The 21,543-nt window shown below is 40.0% G+C and overlaps 1 protein-coding gene and 2 long non-coding RNA genes across 3 annotated transcripts in view; 2 read left to right on the forward strand and 1 right to left on the reverse strand.

Moving 5' to 3' along the window:
* Window positions 1-1,327: 1,327 nt before the first annotated feature.
* Window positions 1,328-2,337, reverse strand: LOC140946560 (uncharacterized). Its single transcript, XM_073395687.1, has one exon. The coding sequence runs from the start codon at window positions 2,330-2,332 to the stop codon at window positions 1,328-1,330; it is 1,005 nt and encodes a 334-aa protein (XP_073251788.1). The 5' UTR covers window positions 2,333-2,337.
* A 7,754-nt stretch (window positions 2,338-10,091) lies between these two features.
* LOC140946933 (uncharacterized) lies at window positions 10,092-15,310 on the forward strand. The gene is made up of 3 exons (XR_012166884.1): window positions 10,092-10,956; window positions 14,139-14,235; window positions 15,036-15,310. It is a non-coding gene; the product is annotated as an uncharacterized lncRNA (long non-coding RNA).
* A 5,681-nt stretch (window positions 15,311-20,991) lies between these two features.
* The window catches only part of LOC140946929 (uncharacterized), a 6,607-nt gene continuing 6,055 nt past the window's right edge, over window positions 20,992-21,543 (forward strand). The window contains exon 1 of the long non-coding RNA XR_012166879.1: window positions 20,992-21,150. This is a non-coding gene — a long non-coding RNA (uncharacterized lncRNA). The remainder of the gene's footprint in view (window positions 21,151-21,543) is intronic.

Raw genomic sequence — 21,543 nt, forward strand, 5'->3', positions numbered from 1 at the left:
TTATTCTTCTTCTTATAAAAAATTTCATGCCGAGCGTGACGGCAGCATAGAACCTTGTACTCCACATTTAAGGTTAAATATGTCGAATAAATGAAAAAACTTTTCCCCATTTGTTTTGCATACCTGGTACCTTCTTTCCCTCGCCAACATTGTACGCTTTCCAAACAGTGATAGCTTTCTCAGAATACAAAAAGTTGTTTAAAGAGTTAACGCCAGACCACTTCAGTGAGAGTTGAGCACCCCTTCCGGTACTATAGGCATCAGCAATAACCGGTCTAACATTTGGTATTCCACCATTTGAAAGCATGGCATTCAAGAAGTCATTAGCATTCAACACATCATGACCTTCGTTGATGTATCTCCTTACATGGGCTTTAACAGTAGCCGCTTTTCTGTCGCAAGGACCTTTCCCTCCCTGGGGATCGCTGAAGTCAACCCTTCGTACTGCGATACCAGTTTTAGATTCCATTTGAGCACAGCTTGCCATCATTTCAGCAGAATGGTAGCAACCGGCGTTGTCTTGCCGTAGAAAAGCAGTTGTCAATTCGGGATGCTCATGTTTCAGGGTGCGTAAAGTATGTTCAATTATTCGCGCAACAGTGTAGCTGTCCTGCTTGCAGTTCTCCAAAACATGCACAAATGCCTGGTGTTGAAAACATTGCTTGATCTTGCGCGCAACCACACTTATGTGCCACGAAATTCCCCGCTTACCAAACCAATCAGATTGCGACTCTCGGTATTTTTGTGGGAGGAATTTCATGGCCCAATCCTGAGTTACGTGAACAGACCTTTCATCAAGGGTATTCAGAATGGATGTTCTTGCCTCGTCCTGTCTGCAACTTCGAAGCTGATGTGCTTTCCACCCTCTGATGCTGTCTACCGCTTGTCGGCAAGAATACGTCAAATCGTCCAATTCCTCTGGACTCACTTCGCATTCCACAAAACAATTTTTGACTTTTTCTAGAACGTCCTTCAGGGTCTCACATTGCATACAGCGTTTGTCATGTGAATGATTGCACGTGCTTTTAAATGGACTCTCCTTACTATCACTCAAAGCATACGTACTGCAGTGATCCGCAATGGTTGCAGATTCAGCAACATGAGCCTGAAAAAATGGCAAAAATATTTTGAGACAATGCACTATAACTTGATAATAAGTAATTGATTCGAAAAAGATTGTCATTAGAAAGCGTAAAAGCAGAAACGAGTGCATTAATATCAGGCTCTTGTTTGGTCTTGTGAACAGCCACTTCAAAAAACTGCTGACTGTCGCCCATGCTCTAGCACTTTCACAATATGGCAAGCCTTTTCAAATCACATACTTTGATTACAACTGATATACCTTGTATTCACCCTTCAAGTAATGCTTTGCTTCCTTAAGAGATTTCTGATAATGGCTCACCAGGTCCCTTCTAAGACCGTACTCTCCTAAACGGTCCAAAATTCGGTGCAAATCATCAAATCCTTTCGCTCCCTCTGCCGCAATGTAATCGAGTCCTTGCAAGGATTTCCTAACCGTTGCGCTACAACAAGACAAAATGCGAAGCATGGTCGATGGACTAAATGGCTTGAAATTTGTTTCATAGCAGTACTGCATGTATTGCTTAACAATACGCTGTGGTATCATATTACGTATCACATTGGGTGTCTCCAAAACTTTACCAGTCGAAAGATGTAAGTACCGCTGGCCAAAAGGGAGGTCTTGAATGATGTGGGGGCTTGTAATGAATGATATGAAATGGTCCAGTTGATTGGTGTCCACTCGCATTCTTGGACTTTTTTGCAGGGGTAGTGGAACACCTCGGCCGTACTCTATTTTGTGCTTCCTGGCTATGGCAAATTTGAATTCAGTGATGCTGGGTATGTAGGCCTGGATTTTCTCTAAGGAAGTAAGGTCCGCCATGACTGATAATATTTGACGGCGCGTCGCCCAGCTTGATGCGTTGTTGTACGTTTCAGCCAAGGCCTCCAAATATTTCCTATCTGACTGAGACTCCTCTGCTATCCCTAAAGCTTTCTCCACCGACTTAGATTCCTTTAGCGCCTCCCATAACGGACCAGCATCACCAGGTGCAATCTCATTCAGAGCTGCTACAATTGATTCTTTAGCTTTTGGTACGCGACTTCTTCTAGTGCGCAAACTAGTGTCTTGCCATTTTTTCTTGTACACGCCGACAGTACTTCCAACGTTGCAGGCACTTAAAAATTCATTTAACTTTGTTCTCTGTGCTCCTACTGTACGTTGGTCCTCGGCACCGGAAGACTCACTACTGTTGCCTGTATCTTCTGGAAGATAAAGACTTGTTTCCTCCTCAATAAAGAGTTGGCCCATTGATTGAGACAGCTGGTCGGCCTCCTAATGAAAAGACACCTTATTACTTAGCCAATGACAAAAGGGAAAGTAAAAGTCCCTAATCCAGTTAAAGGTCTCTATAATTACATATATTTAGAAGCGTTCTATTCCAAAAACAATGAAATTTAATCAATACACTAATGTTTAAATGCTCCATCAGTTGACAATTGTTGAATCACATTCGTACCCAGTCTTCCGATCGTTTATAAATTTGGCCAATTGTAACGTCATACATATTACTCGACTCCTCCTTACCTGAAATCTCGTAAGTTTCTAGTGAGTCCTCTAACACGTTCTTCCGGAGAGAAGTCCGCACATTGATAAAACTTTTGCTAAATTTAAAAGTTGTTTTTCGTGCCGCTAGTTTGAGGCTGCAAATGTTTTTTTGCTTTTTTGTTGTTTTGTTTTGTTTTTACTTTTTTTCTGAGCTTCCCGGTCCCTTCAGTTCCACACCCGAGATTTGAAAAGCAACTATAATATACCGACTGTTAGCCTAGATATATCGTTCTTTTAACCGGACAACTTGACCCTGGTATAATTTAACTTACAACGTCAAGTCTCGGCTCTCCTGGACTTGAGGAAGTGGATTCTGGCTCTTCGCAATCCTTGTCTCCACGTGTTTCATCTTGGGATTTAGGCGCTGTTAATGTTACCTCATCGTCTTCCCTTTGAATGCTTAGTCTTGTTCGACATTGTTTGCATATGGCTAACATCGGAATAAACAGATTAACTGTCTGTCATTATTTAGCCGTAACCAGTACGGATAACCTAAGTCTAGAATTACCTACTCCAAATTTCTCCTCGATAATTAATTTTAAAAAAATCAAGAAAGAATTTTGTGAGAAAAGAAATAAAAGAAATCATTCAATTGCACTAGCGGCATGCATCAGCAGTCTTAAAACATTTATTAGAACACGATGAAAAGGTGATTCTTCTTTAAAATTGTTGGACAGGTTATTACAGCCTAAACGTCGCGTGGATCATAGCAGTAGTACTTACGAGAACCCACGGGCAATAGAATTTGCGTCTGGATATACAGGTTTCTGGACTGAGCCATGTTTATCCCTCGATCTCCTTTCTGGTTCTTTTCATGCTGTTTCCACTTGTCTGGACAAGAACAGTTCTTCTTGTTGTTACGCCATCTTATTCCCCAAAGGTCCCGGTGGCGAGGACATATCGTTGTGTTCAAATGCACCTCATCCATTTCAAAGCAACCTTGCAAAAGATGTTCATATGTTTACTTAACCGCTTGGCTAGGGCCAGGTAAAGTTTAGTTAGGCGTAGAGTTAGTCCTAGATCCCTAGGATTTGTCGCAACAGCATATCGGGCAATGATGCGGAGTACAATTGTACTGTTGGATGCTTTGGCGTGTGTTTCTGACATCATACGAGCACATTATTATTTTGCTCCCCAGTGCAAATTGGTCACCTTGGTGATGTCAGGAGCCCATGACACTATGTTCGGTTGTCCGCCACCGGTCCAAACCCCTGGGAGACCCTAGGGGAGGCGGGAAATTTGTCCAACCTAGGCTCTTCGTAAGCGACATCTCAACCAACCTCGTCCCCAGGGCTGTTAGGTTGACCTCTAAACTAGTTTTGCAGTTTTTTGTACAATCAAAACGTTATTGTATAACGCCGGTGTAAAAGTGAGATGCTTTCGGTTCTTTTCCACGGGAAAGAGTGTGCCAGTACTTATACGTAAAGGACTTTACGCTCATCACGTCATCTCTAGTTACAGGGAATTGTTGCGATGAACAATTGTTCGAAAGCACCCAGTATTCTATTGTGCTTTCTATGCGGGGAGGCTCCACCCGAAAGGGGTACCCTTTTAAAACGCTTTAGCGGGTAGGGGTCTCACAAGCTCAAGATGAAAGTAGTGAACGGCTAAGGAAATCTGTCATTAAGTTTAATTTAGTTTTATTTAGTATTTCCTTGAGAGGTGCAGCGCAGAGGTACATTTTTATCAAAATTGGCGTATCAAAAGGTAAGGATTAGACGTCGGGCCTCCTCGTACAACACTTTGATGAGTACCCCCCTCCCCCTCCCCCCCCCCCCCCCCCCCAGCAGTTTTCGACTTTACGCGATATTTTGGCGCCACAAATCTGACACAGAATTACAGCAGAAGAAAACACTGACCTGCTCTGGCCAAGAGTAACCTTGCTTCATCCAAGGTAGAGTCCTTTACATTTGTGAGCTTCAGATGGCCTTGAATATCCTTACCACATTCTCCAATTACAGCGCACTGAACATTTGCCGGATTGGAAACACTTGGACCACACGCTCCCCCAACGAGTTTTGAATAACTACAGGTAGCCATTAACTATCCACTTTAACTATTCACTTACACGAATGGAAATATAAAACATCAAGCGAAACAACAAGCGAAGCCCGTTAAGACTTCATTGTATAATGTTCTCACGTTCGCGGTTGAAAATGAAATTGTCGTACACTGAGCCACGATGGCGCGCCATCGCTTCCTGACGTAATGCACGTGCCAAGGTACGTTGGCAATTTTAATACTACTTCAGTCAAACATATATCTTTCAAACACGAAGAAATTCTTTCTTATTGGTTTTATTGGCTGTATTAGTTTGTGTTAATTATGAAGCGGTCATAAGTTTGTAGATTGAATACGAATTAGAACAGAGATCGGGTATTTACATTCCTCGATGATAAAGTAAAAGAAAGTAAACAAAAATGTCTCGACGCGTTTGGAATATATTTCTAAAAAGAAGGAAGCTCCTTTTCGGCGTAAACTGAAGGAAAGACAGTAAACAATAAAAAGTAACCAGTCTTCTTTTAATAGCTAAGGAAAAAGGCCGCATTATTAGTAAAATTGCAACTGCAGTCCAACTTTACTCTTGTATTCGTCATTACAACCGTAAGTTCAAAAGTTGTAAATTTCACGCAAGTACCGTCAATGTTTTCAGTTCTCAAAACTTGCCGTTTGAATTGCCCCAAAATTTTATTTCATAAATTGAAAGAAGAAGGATTGCTCTTTCTCTGGAATAGCATTTGCAGAACGAAAGCCATGTACCAGGAAGGGTTTTTTGCCGTTGAAAAATGGCAAAATTGATAGTCGCGATAAAACTGTTTTAGAGGGTGATTTTGAAAAATAATTAAAAATTCAGACTGAGATCGTTTGAAATTATAGCAACGTTTTCATACAAAGGAAGGGTCATAAAATCATCTTATATCGCAATAGTCATGGTATTTCTTTCTGTTTCTATTCACAAAGCAAGGATGCGAAGCGCATTTTTCGGTGGTTTGAGGGCCTCTCGGATGTGAAAATTCAAAAAAATTATTATTTTGGAAAATACCAATCACAAGAAACTGAATCTTGTATTTTGTTAAACAGTTTCATAAGGGCTTTAATGTGACAAAGTTTGGGAGATTTCGATTTTTCCATCTTGCACACCTATCCGTGGTATTTACAGAAAGTCGCTCTTAAGGTGTGTTATGTGAAATGTGGAAGTATGGTTATATGTTAAGGCAGTATACTCTCCTGGGCCAGGTTGTTCGAAAGCATGGGTGAAGATAACTCAGGGTTAGTTTGAAATTTGAACTTACATTCTTGAGCTAAAAAATAAAATTCAGTTTATTTCTCCTTGCCTACGACTTTTCAGTGATTGGATACACTAAAAAGAATAGAAAAATTAAGAGTGCTTTTGATAAGAGCCCCGGTGAAAATGTAACCTCGAGTTATCAGTGCTTGAATTATTAACTGTTGGGTCTGGTCTTTGCAGGACCAGTAGGATTAAAATTTACTGGTCCATCAGCAAAACTACTGATCACTCTCATCATTTTTATATTTTTTCGTTCCTATCCTCAGGGAGTAAAATTCCTTTTTTCCTTACGTGAAAATCCTCTACAAAACTCACAGAACGTTATTTTTGCTTTTTTTTTGTTTCCATCAAACCTTGTTTGTATTTATCCTCTCATGCCTCCTGGAACTTGCATTTTTTTGTTTGGCCAAGCAGGTTTTTCATTTACTGTGTTAATTTCTTTATCATGATCTGATGATTGCTTTCCTCCAAAGTACAGTGAGTTGCACTTCTTTCCATTTTGACATACTTTGGATCATGTTATATTAGACCCTCAAAATGAAATATTGAAAACGCTGCCATCTTTCTCCTACACTGCATTTTTTTGTAAACATTGGCAATTCTTTGTTTGTTGCAAGGCTTTTAGCACTTTTATGGTATGATACAGAATGTAACATAACATAACATAACATGAACTTTATTTATACTCGAATTTCAGAGTAGCCTGTATTTTTCCATGAAGGGATGGGAGTAGTCTACTATGTTGAAATTTAACCCCCTTTGGTGCCTTCCCTTGCCTTCCGTATGCCTTCCCTTTATTAAAATGCATATGGTCTAGTCAATGACATCACCTATTGTTATAACCTGGGAAAAAGTGCCTTCCTCCATACTAATTAAGTGCCTTCCTCCATATATAATGAAGTGGATAGGTTTACTAATGAGCGTCACTCTACTACAATAGGAACAATAGGAACAATAGGCTTGCCTAGACTTGCCCGGTCTCTTTTAACCCTGATTGGATAGTAAACAATCTGTTATGTATTCAACATAAAAGCGCGCTCTCCGTTCAGCATTTTATTATTGTCACAAACTCCAGTAAATAATATTTTTGAGCGGATAGCTTCCAAACATACTAGTCAACGGTCCGAAAACAGTACTCGACTTAAAACTATTCACTGTGACCAAAGATAAATATTTTTATTCTACAAAACCATTGATTCTGTTTTGTCAATATAATGCAACCTTCAAACGTTTCTAGACTGTGGTATCGAGCGTTAGCCATTAACAGGTTGGCCTTTTTCCTTTTAGACCTGTATCATACGAAACAAAACGAACGCAAGCGAACTGTATTTTATTATTCATCGCAAACTAATTTAATATACACTGAGCCAACATGAACGTTTGTCGCATAAATTATCCACGGGAATCAACTCAATTATATATAAACAATGGTGGGATTAATACGCGCGTGCTACAACCAGACTACACCTTTGTTTCGGTTAAAAAATACATTTATTGATAACAAAACCATCAAAGTGTTACAACAATAGATGAATAGACAGAGTTCCGGCTTAGTCTTCGGGAACAGTTTGTTTGACAAACAATCGATTGAGTAAGAATTTCCGCTTATCGATGGCAAGTTCTGTCGATTCCAGCCAGTCATATCCTTCTGTGTCTTTGAGATCTTGGCGGGTTTCCATCACTTTTCGGAATGTCGGATCTTTCTTCATTGCATGCATCTACTGTAAAAACTCTAAGAACACTTTTCTCAATTCTTTTCTATATACTGGAAGCAAAGCATTTTCAGCTTTAATGCGGGCCACTTCAGGCGAGTCTCCGTTTTGTTCATACTCGTTGATCAGAGCTTCGAGCTGGGCTTCGTGGCGATTACAAACTTCATTTTGAATGCGTGACCAAGGATCTACATGCTCCTCCTCCTCCTCTCCGGAAGAGTCCATTTCTTCGCTAGATTGAGAACTTTGAGATGATTGTTCGCTTTCTTGTGAGCTTTCAATATCGTCCTCATCATCTTCAAAATTTCCATATCCTTTGTGAACGAAATGATTATAATTGCTGAACATTGTGATCCGAACTGCACGAGGTTTAAGAACTGACTGAATCAGAAACAGCGGCTTACTTCTTTTATAGCTATCGATGGAGGCACGGCTGCAAAGCACAACGGAACTCTACGAACTTTCATTGTACCCCTCCTGTACCCTTCCTGTACCCCTACTGTACCCCTCCTGTACCCCTACTGTACCCCTCCTGTACCCCTCCTGTACCCTTCCTGTACCCCTACTGTACCCTTCCTGTACCCCTCCTGTACCCCTCCTGTACCCTTCCTGTAACCCTCCTGTACCCTTCCTGTACCCCTCCTGTACCCTTCCTGTACCCCTACTGTACCCTTCCTGTACCCTGCCTGTACCCCTGAATTCTCTTAAGTACTCCCCACCATTGTAAAATAACTATATATTAAATGATTCTGTTAACTGTGAGTCATTTTTCATAAGCAGTCATGCCTCGAACGTTTCCTCGAATTTGTCCGCTCTGTGGCAAACCTGGTGTGTCCAACTTGAGTTCTCATCTTGAAATTGTCCATGACTTAACCGGGCTAAGACGAACACGACTCTTTACTAGACTAAACTTCCCAAATCTCCCCTATCCAAGAGTAGCTTAAAGCCTGAGTTGCATAAGTTTAAACTTGTTGATTTGATTATATATATATATATATTTATATATCTGTCTGATTTTGGAAAAAGGTACCCTACAACAGAAGGGGGTCTGTAACAAATGTATGTCTTTTCTGTGGTTCCAATATCGACTTAACTTCTAAATTACCAAAAAGGCCTTAGAGTGGCCAAGCTTCTTTCAAGTATGGTAGAAACTGGCTAATGAGCCACACCCCTTCTCCCCCTATTCCCCTCACCCCTGCATCCGAGGCCCTTGTCCTAACAGCTTATATGGGCTGGAGCAGAAAAACAATAAACTAACAGCATGCAATGACTTCAATGCTTGCGTGCATGACCACTACTGTATAACGCTACTCTAGCCAATAGTTGGGACTCTGAGAAAGGTGCCCTTTTCTAAAATCAGACAGAAAATTAATATGTGGTAATTTCCCAAATGACTAGGTAACCGCCTCAATGAACACTCAACCACTTTCTCCACTGGCCAGCTATCTGCTGCAGTAAGTATTCAAGCGGTACACAAATCATTACTTATCCAGTTACAGTGAATAATATGTGGTAATTTCCTAATGACAAGGTAACTGCACCAATATGAATGTACTCAACAGCTTTCTCTAATAGCCAGCTATCTGCTGCAGTGAATATTGAAGCAGTACACAAATCATTGCTTATCTGTTAGGGTGAATTAATACGTGGTGATTTCCCAAATGACCAGCTAACTGCACCAATGAATACTCATCCACCTTCTCTAATGGCCACCTATCTGCTGCAGTGAATATTGAAGCAGTATACACATCATTGCTTATCTGTTGGGGTTAATAATCTGTCTGATTTTGGAAAAAGGTACCCTACAACTGAAGAGGCTCTGTAAAAAATGGATGTCTTCTCTGTGGTCTCCAAATTGACTTAACTTCTGAATTACCAAAAAGGCCTTAGAGTGGCTAAGGTTCGTTCAAGTGTGGTAGAGGTTGGCCAGCGAATCATGCCCCTTTCCCCTGAAACCCCCCACCCCCCCCCCCCCCCCCCCCCCACCTGCTTCTGAGGCCCTTGTCCCAACAACTAATATGGGAGGAGTATAACAAACAAAAAGTATGCACTGATTTCAATGCTTGCGTGCGTCACCACTACTGTATGGCGGTAAGTTAGATAGCTACACTAGCCAACGGCTGGAATTCCTAGATAGGTACCTTTTTAGGTGAAATCAGACAGAAATAACACAAGTGTTAGCTATCTCTTGTAGTGGATAATCTGCCATGGTGATCTTTCTCATTTGGTCAGAAAAGGTTTCTTAAAGCACACAGGGTTTGTAAACAATCTAGTATGCTATTTTCGTGGTCCTTGTATTGTCCGTTGGGTCTGTTTTTTTTCGAGAGGGTCAAAGTTCTTTAGGCTCCTTTAGTGCAGTGACCACTGCTTTACTCCCTCTCTGGTGAAAAAAGATAATAATAATAATAATAATAATAATAATAATAATAATAATAATAATAAATAATAAGCAACGGCAATTCAGAGAAAGAAGTATTGCAGCATAAAATACTAGCATTACTAAAGTTTGTTAACTGGTTCAAGTTAATAGTAGCTTTGAGAGAGAAATATTCGGAGCACCTCTTGCGGTTTCCATGCAAGATGTCCTATTTACCGTTCTCGTTTTAACCCCAATTACCTGCCGGTAACTTTTGCGGCAAGAACCAAGAGCTTTTGCTCGAGTGTCTCCCAGAGTTACCGGCATTTAAAGACTGACAAAAACGTCAAGACTTCTACTTGTGAGAGTAAAACAAAAAACAAAAAAACTAATGCAGTTTCACTCACCGTCATCTCCTGCAGCGAAGTTGCGCATGGCCGCGGAGGACTGTGTAATTGCCCCAAACGGGGCAAAAACCCAGGCTTCGCCCGGGCGACAGCTCTGTGGGCCATTTGTACGATGACGTATCCCTTTATTTTTACTACTAAGACCAGAATTCATTTCGTTTTTTCTTTTCTATTTAAATTTGGTGGTCCCAGTAAGGTTTTAATAACAAAAGCCTTAACTTGCACAAGAAAGCAATACCCTGATAATGGTAAAATGACACCACGTGCAAATGGCCTACTCCATTACGTAAGAATACACTTTCTCACAAACAAGAAAACCCTCCCAGCGCGAACTTCACTCTCTATAATATAAAACGCACAGTTTTTCGCCAACCCCACTGTTAACCTCTGTCCGCAAAGATTAGCATCTATCAACAGGCCCTAACTATCTGGGTGACCTGTGCTGCACCCATAATTCAGTTGTGTCTAAAATCAAATATGGCGATCTCCAGGATCTCAGCCGCAGAGGGATCGAGCAAGGAATATTCCAAGATTCAGGGTTTCTTTGTACATCGTTATAATCGGTAAGCAAACAGTTACAGTGTTACATTCATTGGACACTGCAGTACAAATTGTATTGCGAAATCCGTTCTCGTCTCTCATGGGAGCTGTGCTTACAAGCTTGTGTTGTTTATTCTTATAACACTAATGAAACTCAAGATTATATGAATAAAATACGGTAGTATCGAACCTGCGTGCTAAAACCGGACCACAACACCTGTCTGAATATAATTTGCAGAATGTAGTAAAAACAAACAACAACAACAAAAAAAAACATATGTATTTTAAAATTATTTTGAAGATCATCGAGGAATATAGCCAAAGCATACACACAGAATTCTCTTACGGTCGAACCTCGACTTAAATAGTAAATAGTCCGGATAATCGAACGTATGAATATCAACGAGGCAATAATGTAAAAACAGGGAGTAGAGAAAACAAAATTTCGTTACCAGTGAGGTCCTACTTGCATTTTTGTACAGTCTGTATGTTATGTATTTTCAAATAAAAAAAAAGGTCCTGTTTCACATGTTCGTGCATTTACAGCACTCTAAAATGTTCAAGCATACTAGTTTGTTTTAACGAACAACGTGGTCGCATAGCAAAGTCCATCATTTTTTCGAAGCTGCATTATTTGGATAGGGTCGATGTTGTCAATATTTCTCTAGCATTTCTTTTCAATTATCCTTCGCTCATCTCGATGCTGTCGGTGAATTTCAGGACCTTCGCATTGTTTTTGCGTATACCTGAGATCTGCTGCTTGCCGATTTTAAACGCGAGTGCTAAATTTGTTGTTCCTTTCTCGCCTTTCTCTAAAGGTGAAATAATCGTTTGCATGTCCTTTGTTAAGAGAACAGACCGCTTTCGTTTCGTAATGGTAATAAATTGCTTTATTTGCATGACCGCATCATTTTACAGTATTGCAAAAGCATGCATATGACAATCAAAATATAAAACAAACAGCACTAATAAAAATCTAGAAAAATTCAGTTACATTACTAACAGTGAATCACGTATTTTTATACTGGAGGAAACAAACGTCATAACTAACATGATGTTCCTTCGAATTCATTATCAGTTTTATGCTTTCTGGAGATGATTTCTTGTCAAAGTCAGGTATTATTCGATTGATTTGATTAATAAATGCCTGTCTCTGTACTGAGTATTTGTCACATTGAAAGAGGCAAAGAATCTCATCTTCTACCTGATTTGAGTTACATAAGGGACGTAATCTATTTTCTCTTGGCAAATGATCGATTTGATATCGACCATGTGCAATCATAAGTTTGTGATTACTTATTTTAAATTTAACAAAATTCTGTCGTTCGTCATAATGTCTTAGCTGGTAGAGATAATCAGATGTAGAATATTCATCTTTAAAAGTTTTATAAAATTCTAGTTTTTTTGAATTTTCAAGGCTTTGCCGCCAAAAAGATAGATATTTCTCTCTCATTTCTGTGGTATATCGTCTAATTTTATCATTACCTAGAGACTGAGCATCTAAACTGGTTAGATTGTATTGTTCAAACATGTTTATGAAATTGGAAAAATATCCTGAATGTAGATTCTTTGACATAAGGAAAGACTGTTTGACCATAGAGTCATTATCTTTGTTGTTGAGGTAAACAAAATATTTCATAATTTTCTGATTTATCGGGATAAGCAGCGGCAATCTATCAAGTTCAGCTCTGCAAGCTATGTTAGAGGCCTTATTGTTAACCTCTAAGTAACGTTTACAGAATTTGAGGTGGATTTTTTCTATTGGGGAGCTATCCTATTTTTTAAAATCTTGCTTGGTGTACACTCCCCATACCTCACTGTTGTAACTTAAGATTGGGAATACCATGATGTCAAAAATATGGGATGCGGTATTAGGATTAAGTTTGTTAAGAATTGTCCGCTTCCGAATACTAGAAAACGCGTGAAGGGCCTTTTCTTTTAAGCGTTCGAGTGCAAGTGTAAAGTTTCCCGTTGGAGTTAAACGTGTACCTAAATAAGTGTATTCTTGGACAATTTCAATTGACTCACTGCCTATGTTGAATTTGATGTCAATAGATTTTTTTGCGCCTTTCTGGAATATCATAATTTTTGTTTTCTTCGGATTAATTTTTAGCTTCCATTTGTCACAATACAAGGAAAGCGCATTTAAACTTAAACAGTTCTGTAATCCAGTTTTCGATCTAGATAGAATAACTAAATCATCTGCGTACAAAAGTGAATTTATCTTTTCCCCATTTGGAAGAACAAAATTCATTCTCCAGAAGTCTAATCGTGCCATGAGTCAAAACAAGCACGCCACACATATGACATAACTCGTTCTTAAAAACATGAGTCGAAACAAGCACGCTACACTGGGTCAGGTAAGGTGTTTTCAAATAAATGTGGTAGTTTGTTTAAATAGAGGTTAAATAAAAGAGGGCTTAAAATACAGCCTTGGCGTACACCTCTGGAATATGAAAAAGGCTGTGTTTTGTTTTCACCGATTTTGATGGAACATGTCGAGTTGCAATAAAGGCTTTTCATGAGGTTGTACAAGTTTCCTCCTATATTCGTTTCGTAGACATGGCAATTGGTCTTGTGTTTACATAACCCACACGGAATCAAGCATGACATTCCCTTAGCAACATAACAATTCAGCTGAATGCATCAGAATAATTGTTCATCTTGTGCTGCTCACGCTTGTTCAAAGCAACACAGATTAAAAACACTGTTTTAAACTCACGTTTGGGGGGAGTAATGAAATGTGAAATGGAATAATAAATGTCGGCATCTATCAGAAACAAAGTGTGAGTCATCGAGATACTGTTGCATTGCAAAGCAAAGATAATCACAGGAGTACACTGGAACAAAAAACCATTGACCCTCCATACTTGTTTGTATAGCCCAAAGATTGTTAATTGCTGCAGTTTATGTTGGTCTTTTCTGTCTATTCCACATATTGAAATAAAGGATTCCGTATTATAAGCAAGCGATTAATCCTTCAATCTCCACAGCATGGTACTAATGTTGTTGGAGATGTAAACTTTATTATTCTCCTAGTTGATCAGAGAATTAAACTGTTGGACATACACAACAAGGTTTTAAGATTCATCAGGGGTCTTTTCCTCCGATTGTCAAGCAGATAGTCTTTTTGAACATATAGACAACCTCAAGATTGCCTCATTCAGGTTCAGGTTTCAGTGTTGATTTTCCTTCTTGAATCCAGGGGGACCACTACTTATGCCACATTCTGACAGACCACATAAACAATCACCCGCAGTATCTTCTGGGGAAAGGAAGTGGAAACATTATTTTTACTTGTGGTATGTAAATGCTTACAGTAGTCTATTATTTTGTGTACTTGGTATGGGGTGTGCTGAAGTATAAGCTATTCACATAATTATATGCCTGAATTGAAACCCATCCCTAATCTTAAAAGAAGAGCCAAAGGACCTTTTAGCATTGCAGCTGGATCTCAAAGGTGAAAACCACCTCAAGATCTCACTGACCCTTAAGAGAATTATGGGGACTGGTCAAAAAGCCCATGCCAGACACCGCCTCGGTTACAATAAACAGGGTCAATAAAGGAATGAAAGGTATCAAATCACAGAATGTAGTCCCTGCATGATTTTTGCTCTGTAAAAGGTTGGTAATGGCGAGAAAAGGTAGAAAATTCTTCGGCTGGTGTTTTTGTAAGTTCTTAATCTCACCGAGACTGGTCGGTTGTACCAGATCAGTATTGATTTTATGTCCTGGATTTTTTTTCACACAAATGGGGAGAAAATCGCAATGTCTAGTTTTTTCTGGCTGCCTAATCTGCACACACTGCTAATTACCAGCCCAGATGATACATTCTAATGGCTAAGGCAGAGACTTAAGATTAAACCATTTCATGCCGGAAATCAATCTTTTCTCAGTGTAATGATTCCATTCATGTTTAGTCAAAAGCCTAGAGGACTAGACATCCTACTAGTACATTCACTGTATTAGCGTTATTTTTGGTAATTGAAACCATTCCTTCAAGAAGGAAGTTGGATTCAAGTTTTGCTTGCACAAATAGCCAGCTCCAGCTTTTAAAGTGCAGTATAAAAGAATTTTTATTGTATTCATTTTATCCACACAGCAACTGTGTACACTGCTAGAGACTTTGCAGAAGAAACCAGTGCCACCCTCCAGTTAGCCATGACAAGCTTAAGACAGGTTGGAAATGGGCCAGTGTTTTGCTGTACTAGTTGAGGAGTCAAACACAGTAGATAGCCCCTAAATATACGTGGCTAGCCAAATTCACTCCTTAATCCTCTTGGATGGAGATGTACACGTATCACTTCCTACAGCACAAGAATGTTGGGGGTGGCTTCTTCTGACTGGAGTTGGGTTAGACAGTCAATGGGTAGAAAAGCAACAGTAACACATAGATATACCATAAACGTGCGGTTGGAGAATTGTGCTTCAATTTTGAGAGTTCCAGTCTCTCTCTTTATCAGCTAGCCTGTGTGCAGTACCCCCCCCTCCCTCCCTTCTCCGATTTTTTCCTGCAGGGAGGGAGGGGGTCTGTATACAGGCTATTTATTAGCATAAAATTGGCTGTGTTGGTGGTTTGGGGGCGTGGCAGGGGGTGTTGTAGCTCAAAACGAAATTTCTTTTAATTTTTTTCACATTTTGTCTTTCAGCCTGCCCTGGTTCCAGATCAGATGGGATCAAGTTGCCACTAAACTATTTACGGTCAAATTCAGTCAAGACTGCCATTTGAACAATAAAATAAACAAATGGGAAGTTTTGTGCCATTGTCATCCATAAGAATTACTTTGTACAGTATAACTTTCAGCCAAGATTGAATTAATTGAACCACAGGGTTAGTTAAGTTTGACAATGCCACATGCAAGTACCGTAATTGTCAACGTAATAGAGTTTGCTGGAACGATGAGGAAAAAAAGAAATTCTTATCAGGAATAACACAAAAAATTGTGCTATTTTCTCGTCTTGTGGGGTTTATTTGATCCACTGGGATCGATAGCGGTATTAAGTTTGACACTAACTTGCCTTTTCAATAAAGTGACCATATTGGAAAATAATAATAATCAAAGAAGGGTTTACTATTGCAGCCCCCTTTTCCTTAACACCTCTCCTTACAAAATATACAGTATACAGTACGTGGATCTCCAATAAATTTATGTATTATAACAAGTGCTGTATAAGAAGGAGAGAAGCCCGGTTTAAATAAGTGCCTTTCTCTCACCTCCCACCGCCCTTCATTCTCCAGAAATTCACAAAAAATAAATAAGTGCTCCACTACCCTGTTCCAAGCGTTCAGACAGTAGAGCGTGTTAAATTAACTGACTCCCCCACCATTTGAACACTGTACTCTACTATCTGAACACCTGGAACAGGCTAGTGCTCCGGGCTCTGGGTTTATCCATAGCCATGATCAGGCCGCAAGTGCATTCATTGGAAGATATGGCAGAATTTTAATATCATATTAAAAGATGCCAGGAAAATGGTATGATCTATTTAAGCCAATAGACAGTTGTAGAACATGAAGATGTTACATTTCTAAGGAAGATGCAAATACACACCGACCAAGGATTCGCTACTTAGAGACCAGACATTGTCATCTAAGATCACGAAAACATGACGTGCAAACTACGTTACAAAGCGTTTAGACAAGACCACCTCTGTTAAGGTCACTGAAAAACTCTCAGAATACGAAGACCTAGAAACTGAAGTCAATACCTTAGGACTAAGGGTTAGTCTCAGTCTTTGTGAAGCTTTTCTTAAGGAAAGCACGATGCAAAGGCTCAGATGTTGATGATAGTAATAATGACAATAATAAAAATAATAACGACAACAACAACAATAAATCAAGAACTGCAGAGCCCTCATCAGGGATGTGAAATATGGTGTCTTTTTCAATTGTGGCGATTGCAATTCTAACGACGACAAAAACTTACGATAATTACGTGTGCTTTCGTGGAACAATCAATCTGACTTTTTCACGTGTACATTACTTTCCCTGGGTAGCAGTGGATGCGGACGACAGCTAAAAATAGCCACGTCTCTGTTTATCTGTTCCCATTCGGCAAACCACTCGCACTACAGAAGGGCGCGAACGGAAAAACAATTTTTTGATACGCCGACAACTATGCGTCGAATGTGGGGACAGTTTACTAGACAACACCCGAATTTCACCTCGACACGTTTGGGAAAGAAAAACAAAGGTCCTGTTATAAGTTTTACTACCTTCAGGAACGTGTTCAACGAAGATCTCGGCAACAGGTTGGGTTTTGGAAAACCACGAGAAGACACATGTCAGGTTTGTGACAGGACCTTAAACACGATAGGACGAATGACAAACGGCGCAACCGAGGACGGCGCCAGTAATGAAGAAGAACTTCAAAGAATAAGAACAGAACGTCAAAATCATTTAATTGAGGGCGAAAGGAGATATGCTGCCTTAAAGTATGACATGTTTGTTCTGTCTAAGAAACGGGTCAATGGGTGTACAGATGAAAGTTAGCAGATGGATTGTCGACGCTGATTTCCTCTTTGCTTTAGCTTGAAGGTCAAGAAAATGTCGGAAGAGTTTAAAACTCAGTATAGTTAAGGTGAATAAAGTGTTGAAAGAATTTGTACTTGCTGAGTTCGAGTTGATTTGAGAGAAGGTGGGTAACTTTGTAGTTTGCGATTTGATGGCACTAGTAATAGGCCCTCTGCAGCTAGCCATTCATGTGGTACAAAACCGCCATGCTGGAGAGCAAAAGTCGCACTGGGACAAGACAAACAAAAGACATACCGGCATAATTTTAAATGGTAATTTTCTTTGTTAGTCTTGTCCCAGTGCGACTTTCCCTCTCCAGCACGGCGGTTTTGTACCACGTGAATGACTAGCTGCAAAGGGCCTATTACCTTAGCTTACCAAAGCTAATCGCATCTCTCAGATCAAGGCTTTGTTAACGTGAGGAAAGTACAACCTTCCTATGCCTTATGATAGGTGGGTAGCCCTCCCTCCTACCATGAAACATGGGCCTGAATCCGGAAAAGGGTTGCGTATTTGTTATATATCTGTTTTAAAAAAATCGCCCTCCTCGAATTGTCATCCCTTTCAATTATTCATTACATAAAAAAGTCCCCGTACTGATACAAAATACACACCGCATTACGAAAAAAGATTCACTAAAACACATACAATTTCAGTTCAAAGAAGTACAGGAAACCGTGAGCCATGGCAGACTGAACAGAGATATTTAGAGTCTCCTTTACGGAAAAGAACAAACGTCAGATTCAAGTTGAGAATTTCACAACAAGAAACAGGGAACACTTGGTCAGGTGGTAGAAGTTCACGTTTGCCGTTTGCCGCAAACGTGACTCTTGGCTCCAATAGGGAGCTTAAGCAACAGCGTTTTTGAGCGACGGACGTCAACCGGAAGTGGGCTTTTTGCAACATTGGGCAGTGGATGGGTTCAAAATCCCGGGCAAATCGTCTTTATAAGAGAAAAGAAACTTAGCAATACAAATTTTTTAGCGTCAAGGCATATAAAAGAAGAGAAGGCCTCACTTCCGGTTGACGTGCATCGCTCAAAGTCGTCTTTGCTTAGGGTCCCTAATGTGAAGACAACTGTGTGCAAGGTCAACGGACCTGTGCGCGCTCTCTTAAGTTTCTCTTCCAATGACTGTCGCAAACGTAAGTGATTACGGTAGTTTTTTTTTTTTGAATATCGAGCCACTAGCGCAAGCTGTAAATAACTGAAGACATAAGTTTCAAAGTAAACTGAGTGCTGCGTTAAAGAGGGCACGATGTGTTAAGCTTCACGTAGTCAGGCCCGTTTGCATGGACTAAAATGGCCTCGAAAACGCTTACTTTGCATATGGATTTTCACAAAAGCTTACCTACACCAAAGGTGTCTTCTCAAGACTGGTATTACTCAAAAAAGCTCAGAACAAGCCTAATGGGTATATACTGCGCAAACCAGGAGGTCATAGACTGTTTTATGTACGACGAGTCTATTGCTGGTGCAGGCCCAAATGAAGTGATCTCAATCTTGGACTATTTTCTCAAAAAACTTCAGACGGAGCAAGGCCGAGACAGGTATGACCATCTTATAGTGTGGTGTGACAATTCTCCGGCTCAGTTTAAGCAAAACTTTCTATTTTTTTATATGGATTACCTGGTCATAAGAGGAGACTTCCTACGAACAGACTTAAAATTTTTGTTGGAGGGCCACTCGTATAGTGTGTGCGATAGATATTTTGGAAACATTCAAAAAGTTTTTAACGCCCAAGAGAAAATTGAAACACCCAAAGACTGGGAAAACGTTCTAGTCAGCAGTGGTTTATCAAACGTCAAGGTCTATTGGGTAGGTCTGGACATGATAAAGGACTACAAGTCATTTTTAAAGTTAAAATACGTCAGTAGAAACGAAGATTTACAGCACGAGAAATTTGAGGTCAAAGAAATCGCGTGGATTAATGTTGGAATTGGGGAACAGCCTGATGACAGGGGCAATCTGAAAGTTGTAGATCATCCCGACTGCGCCTTCGTGCGTTTCACTATTGACCCAAAACAGCAACCCAGGCTAGTTTCGTACACAAAGAAAAGGCAAGCAACTCCACTGCGAATAGACCTACTGACCACACTGAGGCAGGAACTAAGGCCAATTCGTGAACATGTAAAGCAGCAGTGTCTAAATCTAGCTAGAAAATATTTAAGTGAACGTGCCGAGCGTTTTTATGCTGCCCTACCATGTATCCAAGAGGGGAGCGAGATTGACGATTGAAGGTTATCATTATATACCTTTCACTTGAACATTAATCGTGTGTCCTAATTAGCTTCCTCTTTAACGCAGCACCTCAGTTTCCTTCGCCTTGCCTTTGTCTTACAGTAAAACGTACCAAGAGACTAAGAACCTGGATTTTTCAAAGTTATCCTAAACAGGTTATTCTTTTTAATATATAAATGGTAGTTAGTACAGGTTAAGGCTATTTAGGTTCTTACATAGGTAATGTTCTGAATAAGAAACATACAATATAGCCAAGAGAATTTAGTGGTTCAGCTTATTCCTCATATAAAATCTGCACACCAAATAAGACGTTATGTAAAAATGACCATATAAAGAAAACCTAAAGTATTGACCTCATTGGCATTTAAACAGTCCAGTTAGAGCGATAATGCAGGTATGTCTTCAAAGAGGATTCTGAACAGTGACTGATCTAACTTTTGCCCAAGGGTACAAGCAAATTTTTTCAGAGATTTTAGAAACTAAGAAATTGTTTCAATTTCTAGACTAAACAGGTTCGTAAAATATAGGTTCTTAGGCAAGGGGTTTCACTGTATAGCACCATTTTATCATTCGCTAATAAATAAATCGTTGTTGTTGTTGAAAACTACTGTTTGCTGCTTGACCGTTCCGGTACGACAGTGAGTTAGAAAGCTACACTAGCCAATGGTTGGGATTCTGAGATAGGTACCTTTTTCTAAAATCAGACAGAATTAATTATTAATTATAATTATTAATTATCTGTCTGATTTTGGAAAAAGGTACCCTACAACAGAAGAGGGTCTGTAACAAATGTGTGTCTTTTCTGTGGTTTCAATATTGACTTAACTTCTAAATTACCAAAAAGGCCTTAGAGTGGCCAAGCTTCTTTCAAGTATGGTAGAAATTGGCTAATGAGCCACACCCCTTCTCCCCCTATTCCCCTCACCCCTGCATCCGAGGCCCTTGTCCTAACAGCTTATATGGGCCGGAGCAGAAAAACAATAAACTAACAGCGTGCAATGACTTCAATGCTTGCGTGCATGACCACTACTGTATAACGGCACGTTAGATAGCTACTCTAGCCAATAGTTGGGACTCTGAGAAAGGTGCCCTTTCCTAAAATCAGACAGAAAATTAATATGTGGTAATTTCCCAAATGACTTTCTCCACTGGCCAGCTATCTGCTGCAGTAAGTATTCAAGCGGTACACAAATCATTACTTATCCAGTTACAGTGAATAATATGTGGTAATTTCCTAATGACAAGGTAACAAATCTCGGATTACGCCGTTTTACGCTATTTAGAAAAAGACGGACAATTATTTTGCGCGCCCTTCAATAGAGAGGGCCTGGGCTCCACCAGAGTCGACGCAGTAAGAGACAAAACTGCGGAATCCAACTTCGCTTGAATTGGAAATATCATCAGTCGCCTCCATACGAATTTGACAAAAGAAAAGCTTAGGAGAAACATGTCCTCTACGGCGGGGTAAGTTACCATGATAACTGAGTTAGCGGGTGGCTGATCGAATTGGCCCGCGTGTGAGGATAGCCGCCGCCATTTTAGCTGCACGATTCGTGTCTCGTTTTCCTTGATTTGGCGGCGGGGGGGGGAAGAAATTCTGGGTCAAAATAAGCACCTTTGGGTCTTGAGTTTGTCTTGGTGGGTGCGTAGTTGATTTTAGCTAAGATCTCGTCAGTAATCCAAGGTGTGGTGGATAATTTCTTCTCCTTCTTCGGACATTGACAAGTGAATTCAACTCATCAGAAACAACGACAACAACAACAGCTTTATTTCAGTATTCCCACGTGAGTGCATGGTATTACCTACATTATTCGTTACAAATCTGAAATCAAAACAAAGGCTATGATATGAAAGAAC

Source organism: Porites lutea, chromosome 8 (assembly GCF_958299795.1).
Source record: "Porites lutea chromosome 8, jaPorLute2.1, whole genome shotgun sequence".
NCBI lineage: Eukaryota > Metazoa > Cnidaria > Anthozoa > Scleractinia > Poritidae > Porites > Porites lutea.

Excerpts from the sequence above, each read along its gene's own strand:
- LOC140946560 (XM_073395687.1), bottom strand. The coding sequence starts at position 2,332 with ATGGGCCAACTCTTTATTGAGGAGGAAACAAGTCTTTATCTTCCAGAA.